The 15,985-nt window shown below is 52.8% G+C and overlaps 1 protein-coding gene across 1 annotated transcript in view; it reads right to left on the bottom strand.

The window, feature by feature from the left end:
- The window catches only part of LOC130130932 (coiled-coil domain-containing protein 171-like), a 36,054-nt gene extending 20,162 nt beyond the window's left edge, over positions 1 to 15,892 (bottom strand). The window contains exons 1-11 of the mRNA XM_056300798.1: positions 15,855 to 15,892; positions 11,932 to 12,126; positions 10,708 to 10,775; positions 10,523 to 10,620; positions 9,037 to 9,187; positions 6,921 to 7,111; positions 6,205 to 6,351; positions 3,890 to 3,982; positions 1,934 to 2,094; positions 1,661 to 1,799; positions 378 to 468 (exon numbers count right to left, since the gene is read on the bottom strand). Coding sequence (XP_056156773.1) covers positions 378 to 468; positions 1,661 to 1,799; positions 1,934 to 2,094; positions 3,890 to 3,982; positions 6,205 to 6,351; positions 6,921 to 7,111; positions 9,037 to 9,187; positions 10,523 to 10,620; positions 10,708 to 10,775; positions 11,932 to 12,074 — 1,282 coding nt within the window. The 5' untranslated portion in view covers positions 12,075 to 12,126; positions 15,855 to 15,892. The remainder of the gene's footprint in view (positions 1 to 377; positions 469 to 1,660; positions 1,800 to 1,933; positions 2,095 to 3,889; positions 3,983 to 6,204; positions 6,352 to 6,920; positions 7,112 to 9,036; positions 9,188 to 10,522; positions 10,621 to 10,707; positions 10,776 to 11,931; positions 12,127 to 15,854) is intronic.
- Between the last annotated feature and the right edge of the window lie 93 nt (positions 15,893 to 15,985).

Raw genomic sequence — 15,985 nt, 5'->3', positions numbered from 1 at the left:
CTGGCGTCTTCGCGGTGTGTCTGAGTGCTACTTTCTGGCCCAGACGGCAGGCGACGTGAGGCGATGCGACAGTCGGCCTGCGTCGCCGCTAGTCAGCTGGGTGTGTCCGGGCCCTACAACGTACTGCTCTAGGGAGTGACATCCTGGTTTTACCTGAGCTGCCTGCTTATTTGACCTGCCTTTATTTGTTGTCATTTCATGTTTATTATTTTCAATTTTCTGTTTTGCTCCCATCGTGTTTCATAATGTGTTTTAATCGTTTTAATCTCTTGTATTTTAAATGTGTTCTAGTTTTACTGTAAAGCACTTTGTGCCTTGAAAGGTGCTTTATAAATAGAATGTATTGTTATTATTATTATTATTATTATTATCATTACCTGTGTTGCTGGCGTGCAGTTTCAGGATCTCTCTGATTTGCTTCATACAGTTCTTATAGGCCTTTTCTATACTAGACTGTCTCTGGTTGGCCTAAACACACACACACACCACACACATACACACACACATACATATGCACACAAACACAAACAGACCATACATGCAACAAACACATATAAAGACATGTTTACAGGAACCACAAACACTTCACAGAAAGGTTGAACCAGTTCATCTGGACACAACGTGTACTGACAGAGACGTTTCATCATCACCAAGTCTTCAGTCTCACCTGACTGCAGGTACCCCACCCTTATAACCAATCTACTGACTGCAGGTACCCCACCGTTATAACCAATCTACTGACTGCAGGTACCCCACCCTTATAGCCAATACAGTGACTGCAGGTACCCCCACCCTTATAACCAATCTACTGACTGCAGGTACCCCACCCTTATAACCAATCTACTGACTGCAGGTACCCCACCCTTATAACCAATCTAGTGACCTGCAGGTACCCCACCCTTATAACCAATCTACTGACTGCAGGTACCCCACCCTTATAACCAATCTACTGACTGCAGGTACCCCACCCTTATAACCAATACAGTGACTGCAGGTACCCCACCCTTATAACCAATCTACTGACTGCAGGTACCCCACCCTTATAACCAATCTACTGACTGCAGGTGCCCCACCCTTATAACCAATCTACTGACTGCAGGTGCCCCACCCTTATAACCAATACAGTGACTGCAGGTACCCCACCCTTATAAACAATACAGCGGCATAACGACCCAAACCAACGACCAGTTTCATATGCAGACTGGTGTGACCGTTAACTAGAGGTACAGTGGCCATGTGTACTATTCACAGAGGACTGGGGAATAGTTGAAATCACAGCGTTGTAAGATGGTGACAGATGTACTCTTAGCCCCCCCCCCCCCCCCCAGTTCAGGGATGGTCGTTCCTGCTTCACGTAGATGGTTTCTTGACTCCAAACATTCCCCAGTCCTCTGTGAATAGTACACATGGCCATTGTAACTCTAATTAATGGTCACAGTAATCTGCATATGAAACTGGTCATTGGTTTGGGTCGTTATGCCGCTGTATTGTTTATAAGGGTGGGGTACCTGCAGTCACTGTATTGGTTATAAGGGTGGGGTACCTGCAGTCACTGTATTGTTTATAAGGGTGGGGACACCTGCATTACTGAGTATGCACCAAGACAACCATAAACGTAGTTTGTGTGTGTGTGTGTGTGTGTGTGTGTGTGTGTGTGTACCTGCTCCAGCAGCAAGTGTGTATTTGCATGTTGTCTCTGTTCTTCTTCCAGTCTGCTGGAAAGCTCAAAGGTCGCCGCCTTTTCTGTTTCTAAGGCGATGCTCAGGTCTGATTTACTCTGCTGGTACTCCTTCTGCAACCTACACACACACACGCACACACACACACACACACACACATACATGCACACACACACAATAACAAAGAGGCTCAGAGTGGAGTAGCAGGCAGACAGACAGACAGACAGACAGACAGACAGACAGACAGGTCTTACTTGTCTAGCGTGTCTGTGGTGCTGATGGCCTTCTCTCTCTCCAGGTTGTAAGCTCTCTCTACCTCTCTGAACCGATCTCTGAGCAGGTCCAGGCTGGACAGCGCCTCCTGGTGGCCAGACTTTTCTACTGACACTGCAGCCTCCAGGTCCCTGACACGAAGCTGTGCACAGCCGCACACACACACACACACACACACACACACAGAAATTGACCAGTTGTGATGACTGACTGACACAGTAATCCACCATTGAACGCTTATCAGTCATCTCTAGTTCCTGTCCACACTTGTGAAACCCAGCCAGCAGGAAGAGACAGCATCTTGGCTGTGACTGACGTAAGACAGACAACACTAAAGACGAGTGACTAGAGGTGAAGACATGGAGAAAGTGTGTTGGCAGGAAAACTCAGGAAGCATGGACAGACTGACTTGTGTGTGTTCAGAGGTCAGTGATTTACAGTCGCCTCAGTCTGTTCTGTGTGATGGTGTGACAGTGACCTTTAACACAGCCCGTAACAGCAGAGAAGCTCATACTGGAAGGTTAATGAACATAGCAACAGTAACTAAGGGAGATGGAATTTTGCACTTCTGGCTACCGCTGGTCATGTCTGACTTGGTAACGCAACGGAAAGTAAAACCCAGACTAGAAACAGGAATGACAGTTCAGTACATGTTCTCATTCAGCCAACACTTTTAAAAAAAAATGTTTCCCCCTTTTCCTCCCCAGTTGTACCCATCCAATTACCCCACTCTTCCGAGCCGTCCCGGTCTCTGCTCCACCCCCTCTGCTGATCCAGGAGGGCTGCAGACTACCACATGCCTCCTCCCATACATGTGGAGTCACCAGGGAGACCCAGCACATGGGAGGATCACGCTATTCCCCCGGTTCCCCCTCCCCCCCGAACAGGCACCCCGACAGACCAGAGGAGGCGCTAGTGCAGCGACCAGGACACACTCCCACATCCAGCTTCCCACCCAAATACATGGTCACTTGTCTGTAGGGATTCCCGACCTAGCCGGAGGTAACAGGGACCTGAACCAGCGATCCGCGTGTTGGAAGGCAGCGGAATAGACCGCTACACCACCCGGACGCCCTTAGCCAACTCGTCTAACCAAAGCCGTTTACAAAGAGAGCTAGCAATTAGCATATAAATGCATGTGCTAATCTACAGACATCTTACAGAACTAAAAAAACATAATCACAGACAAGAGGACATATCATGTCCAGTGTCAGTGTACAACAGGTAGATCAGCTACAATGCTGCATGTAAAAGAAGATCTGGATTAGAAATTAACTGAATAGTCCGGGTGGCGTGGCGGGCTATTCCATTACCTACCAACACGGGGATCGCTGGTTTGAATCCCCGTGTTACCTCCAGCTTGGTCGGGCGTTCCTACAGACATAATTGGCTGTGTCTGCGGGTGGGAAGCCGGATGTGGGTATGTGTCCTGGTTGCTGCACTAGCGCCTCCTCTGGTCAGTCAGGGTGCCTGTTCAGGGGGGAGGGGGAACTGGGGGGAACAGCGTGATCCTCCCACGTGCTACGTCCCCCTGGTGAAACTCCTCACTGTCAGGTGAAAAGAAGCGGCTGGTGACCCCACATGTATGGGAGGAGGCATGTGGTAGTCTGCAGCCCCCCCGGATCGGCAGAGGGGGTGGAGCAGAGACCGGGACGGCTCGGAAGAGTGGGGTAATTGGCCAAGTACAATGGGGGGGGGGGGGTCAACCAAACAACGCCACACATCAGAGGTCAGCGCAGATGAGTAGAGGTTCATTCAGTCAACACAACTGAACCTGTTATGGTAGTGTGTATGTGTGTGTGTGTGTGTGTCAGTCAGTTTGTCGACGAATGTTCAGAAGGATTGTACATGTGTTTGTGAGACAACGAGCGAGAGAGAGTGTGTGTGTGTCTGTGTGTGTGTGTGTGTGTGTGTGTGTGTGTGTCTGTGTGTGTCACCTGGATGATCTCAGAGTTGAATTTAGACTCCAGATGAGCCGCCCGCTCTGCCTCAATGTTGGATTCCAGAGTCTTCACCTTCTGCTCAGACAGCTGGAGACAGGCAGACAGATGAACAAGAAGACACACATACAGGCAGACAGATGAACAAGAAGACACACAGACAGGTAGACAGATGAACAAGAAGACACACATACAGACAGACAGATGAACAAGAAGACACACATACAGACAGACAGATGAACAAGAAGACACACATACAGACAGACAGATGAACAAGAAGACACACATACAGACAGACAGATGAACAAGAAGACACACATACAGACAGACAGATGAACAAGAAGACACACATACAGACAGACAGATGAACAAGAAGACACACATACAGACAGACAGATGAACAAGAAGACACACATACAGACAGACAGATGAACAAGAAGACACACAGACAGGCAGACAGATGAACAAGAAGACACACAGACAGATGAACAAGAAGACACACATACAGACAGACAGATGAACAAGAAGACACACATACAGACAGACAGACATGAACAAGAAGACACAGACAGACAGAAAGATGAACAAGAAGACCCAGACAGGTAGACATGAACAAGAAGACACAGACAGACAGGTAGACAGATGAACAAGAAGACACACAGACAGACAGAAAGATGAACAAGAAGACCCAGACAGGCAGACAGATGAACAAGAAGACACACAGACACACAGACAGATGAACAAGAAGACACACAGACAGGCAGACAGATGAACAAGAAGACACAGACACACAGACAGATGAACAAGAAGACCCATACAGACAGACAGATGAACAAGAAGACACACATACAGACAGACAGATGAACAAGAAGACACACAGACAGGCAGACAGATGAACAAGAAGACACAGACAGACAGAAAGATGAACAAGAAGACACACAGACAGACAGAAAGATGAACAAGAAGACCCAGACAGGCAGACAGATGAACAAGAAGACACACAGACAGGCAGACAGATGAACAAGAAGACACACATACAGACAGACAGATGAACAAGAAGACACACAGACAGGCAGACAGATGAACAAGAAGACACAGACAGACAGAAAGATGAACAAGAAGACCCAGACAGGTAGACATGAACAAGAAGACACAGACAGACAGGTAGACAGATGAACAAGAAGACACACAGACAGACAGAAAGATGAACAAGAAGACCCAGACAGGTAGACAGATGAACAAGAAGACACACAGACAGGCAGACAGATGAACAAGAAGACCCAGACAGGTAGACATGAACAAGAAGACACACAGACAGGCAGACAGATGAACAAGAAGACACACAGACAGGCAGACAGATGAATAAGAAGACAGACGGATGAAGGAGAGACAGAAACATGTACAGAGAGAGAGAGCACAGGGAGAGAAGAAGAATGAATGGAAGATTTTGAGAAAACCTTCGACATAATTGAAAAGTTGGGTTGCTTCCACAGACACAAGTTTTTGCATTGGCTGGGACTCGAACCACAGCGCTCAGTGTTTAAACTCCGTTGTTTCAGTCTGCAGCGCCGTAGTGTGTTTCCACACAAACTAATGATACGACGACACCCCCATGAAAAGATGATCTCAGTAAGTACTCTCATGAAGCTCAGAATCACAGCAAGCCAGAGATCATTAAGACTCATTTCCCCCCTTTTGCTCCCCAGTTGTACCCGGCCAATCACCCCCCTCTTCTGAGCCGTCCTGGTCTCTGCTCCACCCCCTCTGCTGACCCGGGGAGGGCTGCAGACTACCACATGCCTCCTCCCATACATGTGGAGCCACCAGCCACTTCTTTTCACCTGACAGTGAGGAGTTTCACCAGGGGGACGTAGCACGTGGGAGGGTCACGCTATCCCCCCCAGTTCCCCCTCCTCCCTGAACAGGCGCCCCGGCCGACCAGAGGAGGCGCTAGTGCAGCGACCAGGACACGTACCCACAGCCGGCTTCCCACCCTACAGACACAGTTGGCTGTGTCTGTAGGGACGCCCGACCAAGCCTGAGGGAACACGGGGATTCAAACCGGCGATTCCTGTGTTGGTAGGCAACGGAATGGACCGCTAGTTTTGATCAGTTTTTGCTCTTTTTGGTGCACGTGAATGTCCCGGTAACTACTGTCTCTCTGAAACGGCATCACCTCTAACATTCTTCCAGGACTCAGGATATGAGTGTGTATGTGAGCATCATGGGAACTTCAGTTCATGTTTCATCTCCTCCTCCCTCCCTCCCTCCCTCTCTCCCATCCCCCATCAGTCTCCAGCCGTCTGTCTGACCTCGAGCTGGCTGGCGCTCCTCTCCTGTCTGTCTTTCAGGTATTTCAGGTCACTGATCTGACGCTGGACAGTCTCCACTTCCTTCTCTCGCTCCTTTTCCACCTCCACTATCCTCCTCTTCAGCGCCTCCAGGGCCTCCTCTTGCGCCTTGACACACACACACACACACACACACTTATTAACAGCAACATTATGGGCAGCCCGGTGGCCCAGTGGTCAGCACTGTTGCCTCACAGCAAGAAGGTCCTGGGTTTGAACCCCAGGTCGTCCCAGGTCCTCTCTGTGTGGAGTTTGCATGTTCTCCTCATGTCTGCGGGGTTTCCTCCCACCATCAAAAACACATGCATGTTAGGGTTAATACTTCTGCCTGTGCCCCTGAGCAAGGCAGCGGAAAGAAGAAGTGGAGTTGGTCCCCGGGTGCTGCAGCTGCCCACTGCTCCTGTACAATAGGATGGTTACATACAGAGGACACACTCACTGTACGAATCCAATGACAAAATAGGGTGTCTCATTCTTTCATTTAGTACGTTTGATTATTACAGTCACCATGGTGACACATCCCTGTAGAGACACACAGACAGAGAGACACACACACACACACAGAGACAACAAAGAGCGACATTCTCAACTATCAGTTTGTGGTTAGTATGTCTGGCTCTGTGTGTGTGTGTGTGTGTGTGTGTGTGTGTGTGTGTGTGTGTGTGTGTGTGTGTTACCTGCAGGAGCTGGTGCAGTCGTTGGTTTTCGGTGGTCAGTCTGTCGTTCTCAGCGATGGAGCTCAGCACCAATCTATCACGCTCTTCCACTTCCTGTTGCAAAGCATTCTGGTCGTCTTCTCTGGCCTGCCGCGTGATGTCCAGAACCTTCTGTAAGTCGGCCACACTCTGCTGCAGTTCTGCAGCCCGCACTGAAAACACACACACACACACACACCATACTTCTTTTTTTTTTTGGCCTTCCCCCCCATTGTACTTGGCCAATTACCCCACTTCCCGAGCCGTCCCGGTCTCTGCTCCACCCCCTCTGCCGGTCCGGGGAGGGCTGCAGACTACCACATGCCTCCTCCCATACATGTGGAGTCACCAGCCGCTTCTTTTCACCTGACAGTGAGGAGTTTCACCAGGGGGACGTAGCGCGTGGGAGGATCACACTACTCCCCCCAGTTCCCCCTCCCCCCCCGAGCAGATCCCCCGACTTACCAGAGGAGGTGCTAGTGCAGCGACCAGGACACATACCCACATCCGGCTTCCCACCCGCAGACACAGCCAGTTGTGTCTGTAGGGATGCAGGGATTCGAACGGGGATTCCCGTGTCGGTAGGCACCGGAATAGACCGCCATGCCACCCGGACGCCCCTTCACATGTGGTTTTTACAGGTGTTATGTGCTATTTCAGACTTGTTGACCTCCCGTTGTCATTGAGATTTTCTGCAGTCTGTTAGGGGCTAGAGGAGTGGGATGGTTCAGCCAGGGGAGGTTATTTGTTCCCTAGTTTAAATGGTGCAGGTTGGTCGAGGCCTGCCACCCACTGACTGCTGGGAAAGGCGGCAGCATCCCCGCGACCCTGAGCGCAGGACAAGCGGTCTGCATAATGCATGGATGGATGGGCACTGGTCACTGAATTTAACAGTGCATCTGGGTTGAGGGGGGATATAGTGGAATTAAAGGATGATGGATGGGAAGCACCACAGAACTGAGCTGCAGAACCAGCGTTGACGGTGCGAGAGCGTGTTGTCGGGTCGAGGCTAGGACTAGAGCGCTGTAGTGGAACTTGATAACAACCCCTTTATGGTCAGTTAGCAGCAGATCCACCAGATGAAGAACCTCAAAAGAAACTAGATGAGAGTACAAGGTCCAAGATGTGATCTTTGGAACGTGGCCCCCTTAACAGATTGAATGAGGTTAAAAGGGTCTGTAAGAGCTGAGAAATGTGAGGTGAAGGAATGGGAAGGACAAAATACACGAATATTAAAACCCCCCAGTCACATTTACACATGACGACGGGCAGAAGCTCAGAAAACCCAGAAATAAAATCAGCTGAGTTAGGGGGCCGCCTTGACAAAATGTTTGTCCTTCCTAAACAACACTGAAACGTGGTCTTTCTGCAATGGGGTCGAAAGTAGTCTGTATTTCTGTCCAAGATGGCACATTAGACCGACCTGTATCCCGGGCCAAGACATTTAAACGCACACAGAAGAACTTAATGGAACCACTTAGAGCTGTGACCTCATTTCCTCTACCACTGCTGTTAACGATACAAATGAAATGTGTTATTATTATTATTATTGCTGTTAGTACTACTACAACGACTACTGCCTCTGTTACAGACACTTTAGTCTAACTTGGCAGTCGGACTTTTGACTATGGGCACAGTCTGCTCCACACTGTTTTTCGACCGGAAAAGGTCTTTTGATTGACACTCAAAATGACCACTCACTGACCACTGATCTGGCGTGACGTTTAGGAGCGGGCCACAGAAAAACAGACCGAGGTGAAAGTAGTCCTCACGTACGACGACGGCTCAGCGGTCTCAGAAAGAGGCGGTGATGTGAACTTCACACACTTCCTCAAAGCAGCCAGTAACCAGTGCTCATTGTTCTGACAGTTTAGAGAAGGTCATTATTTTGGTTGCTTCTCCGGTTTTGTTGTAAGAAGTTTGATTCCCAGCGGACCGAAGAGCGTAGGCAGTCTTGTGATTGACATCGCTGATAGCCAATGAGAGTGGAGCATGTAGAATAAGGATACTCTGCACAGCTAAGCAGACTGTTGTCCAGACATTACAGACAGACTGTGACTACTAGAAGGACATACACGTAACTGTAGCATTAGCTTACCGGTCAGTTTGTGGTTGTGTTTGGTGAGAGCTGCTACTTGGTCCACTTCTCTTCTGGACAAAACCAGCTGGTACTCCAGAGTCTGTCTCTCAGCCTCGCCCCGCTCCACATCAGCCCTCAGCCGGGCCAGCTGAGACTGAACAGCAGCTGTCTGAAGGAAAGACAGACAGGGTGTTGGGATTATGTTGGCTGGTTCTCCTGGTTGTCTTTATTGAATACAGTCAATAACTCCACACGCCATCCATCCATTATCTGTACCCGCTGAACCTGGTTCAGGGTTGTGGGGTCTGATGCCATCGGGGCATGTTGTGAGTGGAAGACAGGGAGGCACACTGGACAGCTCTAACTCTACAATTCATTCATTCATTCATCTTCAGCCACTTCTCCGGGGTGGGGTGGCGGTGGCAGCAAGCTAAGTAGGGCACTCCAGACCTCCCTCTCCCCAGCAACGCCTTCCAGCTCCTCCTGGAGGATCCCAATGCCTCCCCAGGCCAGATTGGACATGTAGTCCCTCCAGCGAGTTCTGGGTCTACCCCGAGATCTCCTCCCAGTTGGCCGTGCCCGGTAAACCTCCAAAGGAAGGCACCCAGGAGGCATCCTGATCAGATGCCCGAACCACCTCAACTGGCTCCTTTCGATGCGAAGGAGCAGCGGCTCTACTCTGAGCTCCCTCCGGATGTCCGAGCTCCTCACTCTATCTCTAAGGCTGAGCCCAGACACCCTACGGAGGAAACTCTTTTCAGCCGCTTGTATCCACGATCTCACCCTTTCAGTCACCACCCAAAGCTCATGACCGCTCCTGGTTGTGGAGTGATGTGTGTGTGTGTGTGTGTTAGTCTTACCTCCTGGTTGTGGAGTGATGTGTGTGTGTGTCTTAGTCTTACCTCCTGGTTGTGGAGTGATGTGTGTGTGTGTCTTAGTCTTACCTCCTGGTTGTGGAGTGATGTGTGTGTGTGTGTCTTAGTCTTACCTCCTGGTTGTGGAGTGATGTGTGTGTGTGCGTGTATGTCTTAGTCTTACCTCCTGGTTGTGGAGTGATGTGTGTGTGTGTGTGTGTGTGTGTTAGTCTTACCTCCTGGTTGTGGAGTGATGTGTGTGTGTGCGTGTGTGTGTTAGTCTTACCTCCTGGTTGTGGAGTGATGTGTGTGTGTGTGTGTGTGTGTCTTAGTCTTACCTCCTGGTTGTGGAGTGATGTGTGTGTGTGTGTCTTAGTCTTACCTCCTGGTTGTGGAGTGATGTGTGTGTGTGTCTTAGTCTTACCTCCTGGTTGTGGAGTGATGTGTGTGTGTGTGTGTGTGTGTGTCTTAGTCTTACCTCCTGGTTGTGGAGTGATGTGTGTGTGTGTCTTAGTCTTACCTCCTGGTTGTGGAGTGATGTGTGTGTGTTAGTCTTACCTCCTGGTTGTGGAGTGATGTGTGTGTGTGTGTTAGTCTTACCTCCTGGTTGTGGAGTGATGTGTGTGTGTGTGTGTGTGTGTTAGTCTTACCTCCTGGTTGTGGAGTGATGTTAGCTCCAGCTTGTCTCGCTCCAGCTGTTGGATTCTCCATCGGAGCCTGTCTGACTCCTCTCTTCCTTCTCCTTTTCCAGGCTCTCCTCTGCTCCTCCTCCTCCCTCTCTCCTCCCCACTGCTCCAATGAGTCTCCTCCTTGTGACTCAATCTGTCTCTCCTGCCCTCCTCCCTCCTCCTCCCTCTCGCTCCCCCCCACTGCTCCGTCCGTTGCAGGAAGGGCTCCTTCAGCCTGAGATAGAAACAGTTTATAGACGTAAACGCTCAGTGAGATGTTCGACACGGCCCACAGAGCGCACACCCCGCTCACAGCTCAGTGTGTTACCCGAGCGCCGGTCCAGCAGAGCAGCTTCATATCTCTACAGGTGTCCCAGCTGTGTCTCAGGGATGTCACATGCTGAGCATGATGGGATGTTACCTGCAGAACACATCTCTGTAGAAACTCCTGGTTTCCGTGTTCTCTGTATACCTCAGCTGCTCAGATGCTAACATGTTTGAACTCTTAGCTTTTTTGAGGGGGGATTTTTACCCGTTTTTCTCCCCAATTGTACCCGGCCAATTACCCCGCTCTTCCAAACCGTCCTGGTCTCTGCTCCGCCCCCTCTGAGCCGTCCCGGTCTCTGCTCCGCCCCCTATGCTGATCTGGGGAGGGCTACAGACTACCACATGCCTCCTCCCGTACATGTGGAGTCACCAGCCGCTTCTTTTCACCTGACAGTGAGGAGTTTCACCAGGGGGACGTAGCGCGTGGGAGGATCACGCTATTCCCCCCAGTTCCCCCTCCTCCCCGAACAGGCGCCCCGACTGACCAGAGGAGGCGCTAGGGCAGCGACCAGGACACATACCCACATCCAGCTTCCCACCCACAGACACGGCCAATCGTGTTTGTAGGGATGCCCGACCAAGCCGGAGGCAACACGGGGATTCGAACTGGCGATCCCTGTGTTGGTAGGCAACGGAGTAGACCGCCACGCCACCCGGACGCCCTGAACTCGTAGCTTTTAACAGAATAAGAGGACATTAAGCCATAACATACAACAGTAAAACAAAATAGCACTGAAGTGATGTACCAGTGAATAAATGTCTAGCTACCAGCCTGGATGTTATGCAGCCTAATGCTGCGTATTTAAAGTAGACAGTTGTTACATGACATTAACGACTTTCAGATACATGACATTAACGACTTTCAGATACATGACATTAACGACTTTCAGTACATGACATTAACGACTTTCAGATACATGACATCAACGACTTTCAGATACACGTTTATTCCCAGACAGCCATGCAGGGATTTGTCCGTCAGGCTAAGAGTCACATCATATACATTTGTAATTACAAAATGGTAATTAGATCGTTTACTCTTTCATTAAGGGTGCTAATCCCACCTCGTGATGGCGTCCTCTGTGTTCTTGCTGGAAGCGGCCGCAGGTTTCGGGTGCGATGCCCACGGATCTGCTTGGTTCTGCCCACCATCTTTACGCCTGGCTCGGTCCTGGCGCCGCTCGTGGTCCGCTTGTTCAGTCAGCATGTCTCCACTTACAGCGGAGCTGAAAGCAGCAGCCTCCTGGAGATGTGTTGTGCTGGTGATAAAGACAGCAGCTCTTACGACCACAGTGGCAGCTGTCTTCCACAACCCTCATGTGTCAGAGTCTTTTTAGACTCAAACCCAGACCACCTGCCATCCATCCATCCATCCATCCATCCATCCATCATCCATCATCCAAACCGCTTATCCCGCCGTCAGGGTGGCGGGGACGCTGGAGCCTATCCCAGCAGCCCCTGGGCGGCAGGCGGGGAGACACCCTGGACAGGCCGTCACAGGGTCGTCAGGTGTAGCAGCACCCTAACGACCACGGTAAATTCCCAGCATTCACCTGTTACACACTGGCGGCCATGAGCTCACCGGCACTGCCCGACAGCAACCGCCGCATGGTCTTTAGGACGGACACTCGACTTTTATTCGTGGCAGACCGCTACAGATTCAGCTCGGCCTTGATAGAGACCACCTCCCCTCACAAACCAGCAACTGGACTGGTCGGCCAGACTTGTTAGACCGCAGTTTGACGACGTGAACACATGCCGCGTGTTTTTACGTTTTACTTGCCAACACAGTGGGCAGGTTAAAGAGACAGACAGCCTGGCTGGGTCCACTGACGGGGCAGGTTAAAGAGACAGACAGCCTGGCTGGGTCCACTGACGGGGCGTTAACGTGAGACAGCCTGGCTGGGTCCACTGACGGGTAGTGAACGTGAGACAGCCTGGCTGGGTCCACTGACGGGGAGTTAACGTGAGACAGCCTGGCTGGGTCCACTGACGGGTAGTGAACGTGAGACAGCCTGGCTGGGTCCACTGACGGGTAGTGAACGTGAGACAGCCTGGCTGGGTCCACTGACGGGTAGTGAACGTGAGACAGCCTGGCTGGGTCCACTGACGGGGCAGTAAACGTGAGACAGCCTGGCTGGGTCCACTGACGGGCAGTGAACGTGAGACAGCCTGGCTGGGTCCACTGACGGGGCAGTAAACGTGAGACAGCCTGGCTGGGTCCACTGACGGGGAGTTAACGTGAGACAGCCTGGCTGGGTCCACTGACGGGGAGTTAACGTGAGACAGCCTGGCTGGGTCCACTGACGGGGAGTTAACGTGAGACAGCCTGGCTGGGTCCACTGACGGGGAGTTAACGTGAGACAGCCTGGCTGGGTCCACTGACGGGTAGTGAACGTGAGACAGCCTGGCTGGGTCCACTGACGGGTAGTGAACGTGAGGGTCCACTGACGGGGAGTCAACGTGAGACAGCCTGGCTGGGTCCACTGACGGGGAGTCAACGTGAGACAGCCTGGCTGGGTCCACTGACGGGGAGTTAACGTGAGACAGCCTGGCTGGGTCCACTGACGGGGAGTCAACGTGAGACAGCCTGGCTGGGTCCACTGACGGGGAGTCAACGTGAGACAGCCTGGCTGGGTCCACTGACGGGGAGTTAACGTGAGACAGCCTGGCTGGGTCCACTGACGGGGCAGTAAACGTGAGACAGCCTGGCTGGGTCCACTGACGGGGAGTTAACGTGAGACAGCCTGGCTGGGTCCACTGACGGGTAGTGAACGTGAGGGTCCACTGACGGGGAGTCAACGTGAGACAGCCTGGCTGGGTCCACTGACGGGGCAGGTTAAAGAGACAGACAGCCTGGCTGGGTCCACTGACGGGGAGTTAACGTGAGACAGCCTGGCTGGGTCCACTGACGGGGAGTTAACGTGAGACAGCCTGGCTGGGTCCACTGACGGGGAGTCAACGTGAGACAGCCTGGCTGGGTCCACTGACGGGGCAGTAAACGTGAGACAGCCTGGCTGGGTCCACTGACGGGGAGTCAACGTGAGACAGCCTGGCTGGGTCCACTGACGGGGAGTCAACGTGAGACAGCCTGGCTGGGTCCACTGACGGGGAGTCAACGTGAGACAGCCTGGCTGGGTCCACTGACGGGGAGTTAACGTGAGACAGCCTGGCTGGGTCCACTGACGGGGCAGTAAACGTGAGACAGCCTGGCTGGGTCCACTGACGGGGAGTTAACGTGAGACAGCCTGGCTGGGTCCACTGACGGGTAGTGAACGTGAGGGTCCACTGACGGGGAGTCAACGTGAGACAGCCTGGCTGGGTCCACTGACGGGGCAGGTTAAAGAGACAGACAGCCTGGCTGGGTCCACTGACGGGGAGTTAACGTGAGACAGCCTGGCTGGGTCCACTGACGGGGAGTTAACGTGAGACAGCCTGGCTGGGTCCACTGACGGGGAGTCAACGTGAGACAGCCTGGCTGGGTCCACTGACGGGGCAGTAAACGTGAGACAGCCTGGCTGGGTCCACTGACGGGGAGTCAACGTGAGACAGCCTGGCTGGGTCCACTGACGGGGCAGGTTAAAGAGACAGACAGCCTGGCTGGGTCCACTGACGGGGAGTCAACGTGAGACAGCCTGGCTGGGTCCACTGACGGGCAGTGAACGTGAGACAGCCTGGCTGGGTCCACTGACGGGCAGTGAACGTGAGACAGCCTGGCTGGGTCCACTGACGGGGAGTTAACGTGAGACAGCCTGGCTGGGTCCACTGACAGGGAGTTAACGTGAGACAGCCTGGCTGGGTCCACTGACGGGGCAGTGAACGTGAGACAGCCTGGCTGGGTCCACTGACGGGGCGTGAACGTGAGACAGCCTGGCTGGGTCCACTGACGGGGCGTTAATGTGAGACAGCCTGGCTGGGTCCACTGACGGGGAGTTAACGTGAGACAGCCTGGCTGGGTCCACTGACGGGGAGTTAACGTGAGACAGCCTGGCTGGGTCCACTGACGGGGAGTTAACGTGAGACAGCCTGGCTGGGTCCACTGACGGGGCGTTAACGTGAGACAGCCTGGCTGGGTCCACTGACGGGGAGTCAACGTGAGACAGCCTGGCTGGGTCCACTGACGGGGCGTTAACGTGAGACAGCCTGGCTGGGTCCACTGACGGGAAGTGAACGTGAGACAGCCTGGCTGGGTCCACTGACGGGGCAGTCAACGTGAGACAGCCTGGCTGGGTCCACTGACGGGGCAGTCAACGTGAGACAGCCTGGCTGGGTCCACTGACGGGGAGTTAACGTGAGACAGCCTGGCTGGGTCCAATGACGGGGAGTTAACGTGAGACAGCCTGGCTGGGTCCACTGACGGGGAGTTAACGTGAGACAGCCTGGCTGGGTCCACTGACGGGGAGTTAACGTGAGACAGCCTGGCTGGGTCCACTGACGGGGCGTTAACGTGAGACAGCCTGGCTGGGTCCACTGACGGGGAGTCAACGTGAGACAGCCTGGCTGGGTCCACTGACGGGGCAGTTAACGTGAGACAGCCTGGCTGGGTCCACTGACGGGGCAGTTAACGTGAGACAGCCTGGCTGGGTCCACTGACGGGGAGTGAACGTGAGACAGCCTGGCTGGGTCCACTGGCGGGGCAGTGAACGTGAGACAGCCTGGCTGGGTCCACTGGCGGGGCAGTTAACGTGAGACAGCCTGGCTGGGTCCACTGACGGGGCGTTAACGTGAGACAGCCTGGCTGGGTCCACTGACGGGGAGTCAACGTGAGACAGCCTGGCTGGGTCCACTGACGGGCAATGAACGTTGCCTTGCCGGCAGCGACGCTCCACCAAAACAAAAGGAAGTCGACGTGACCGGAAGGAGGTTTTTAATGCTTCTCTGGCACGTCAGCGTCCCTACCGAGCGGTGTTGTTCTAGAAAGCTCCCCGCTACATATCCGGAACCGGACCGCTGCGGATCCGTTAAGAAACTGCTGAAAAACACTTACGTTTCTTCCACATTTCTTCTGAATCCGTTTGAATCTGACGCCACCCCGACGCATACTGATGACGTCACTGTCCTTTCCGGCACGGTTTTGCCGATTGGTCGAAAAGGGATGTGACGTAGTAGGGAGCGTTG

The sequence above is a fragment of the Lampris incognitus genome, chromosome 20, assembly GCF_029633865.1.
Source record: "Lampris incognitus isolate fLamInc1 chromosome 20, fLamInc1.hap2, whole genome shotgun sequence".
Classification (NCBI taxonomy): Eukaryota; Metazoa; Chordata; class Actinopteri; order Lampriformes; family Lampridae; genus Lampris; species Lampris incognitus.
Note: the sequence above shows the minus strand (reverse complement) of the source record. Positions and strands in the feature narration are given on the sequence as shown.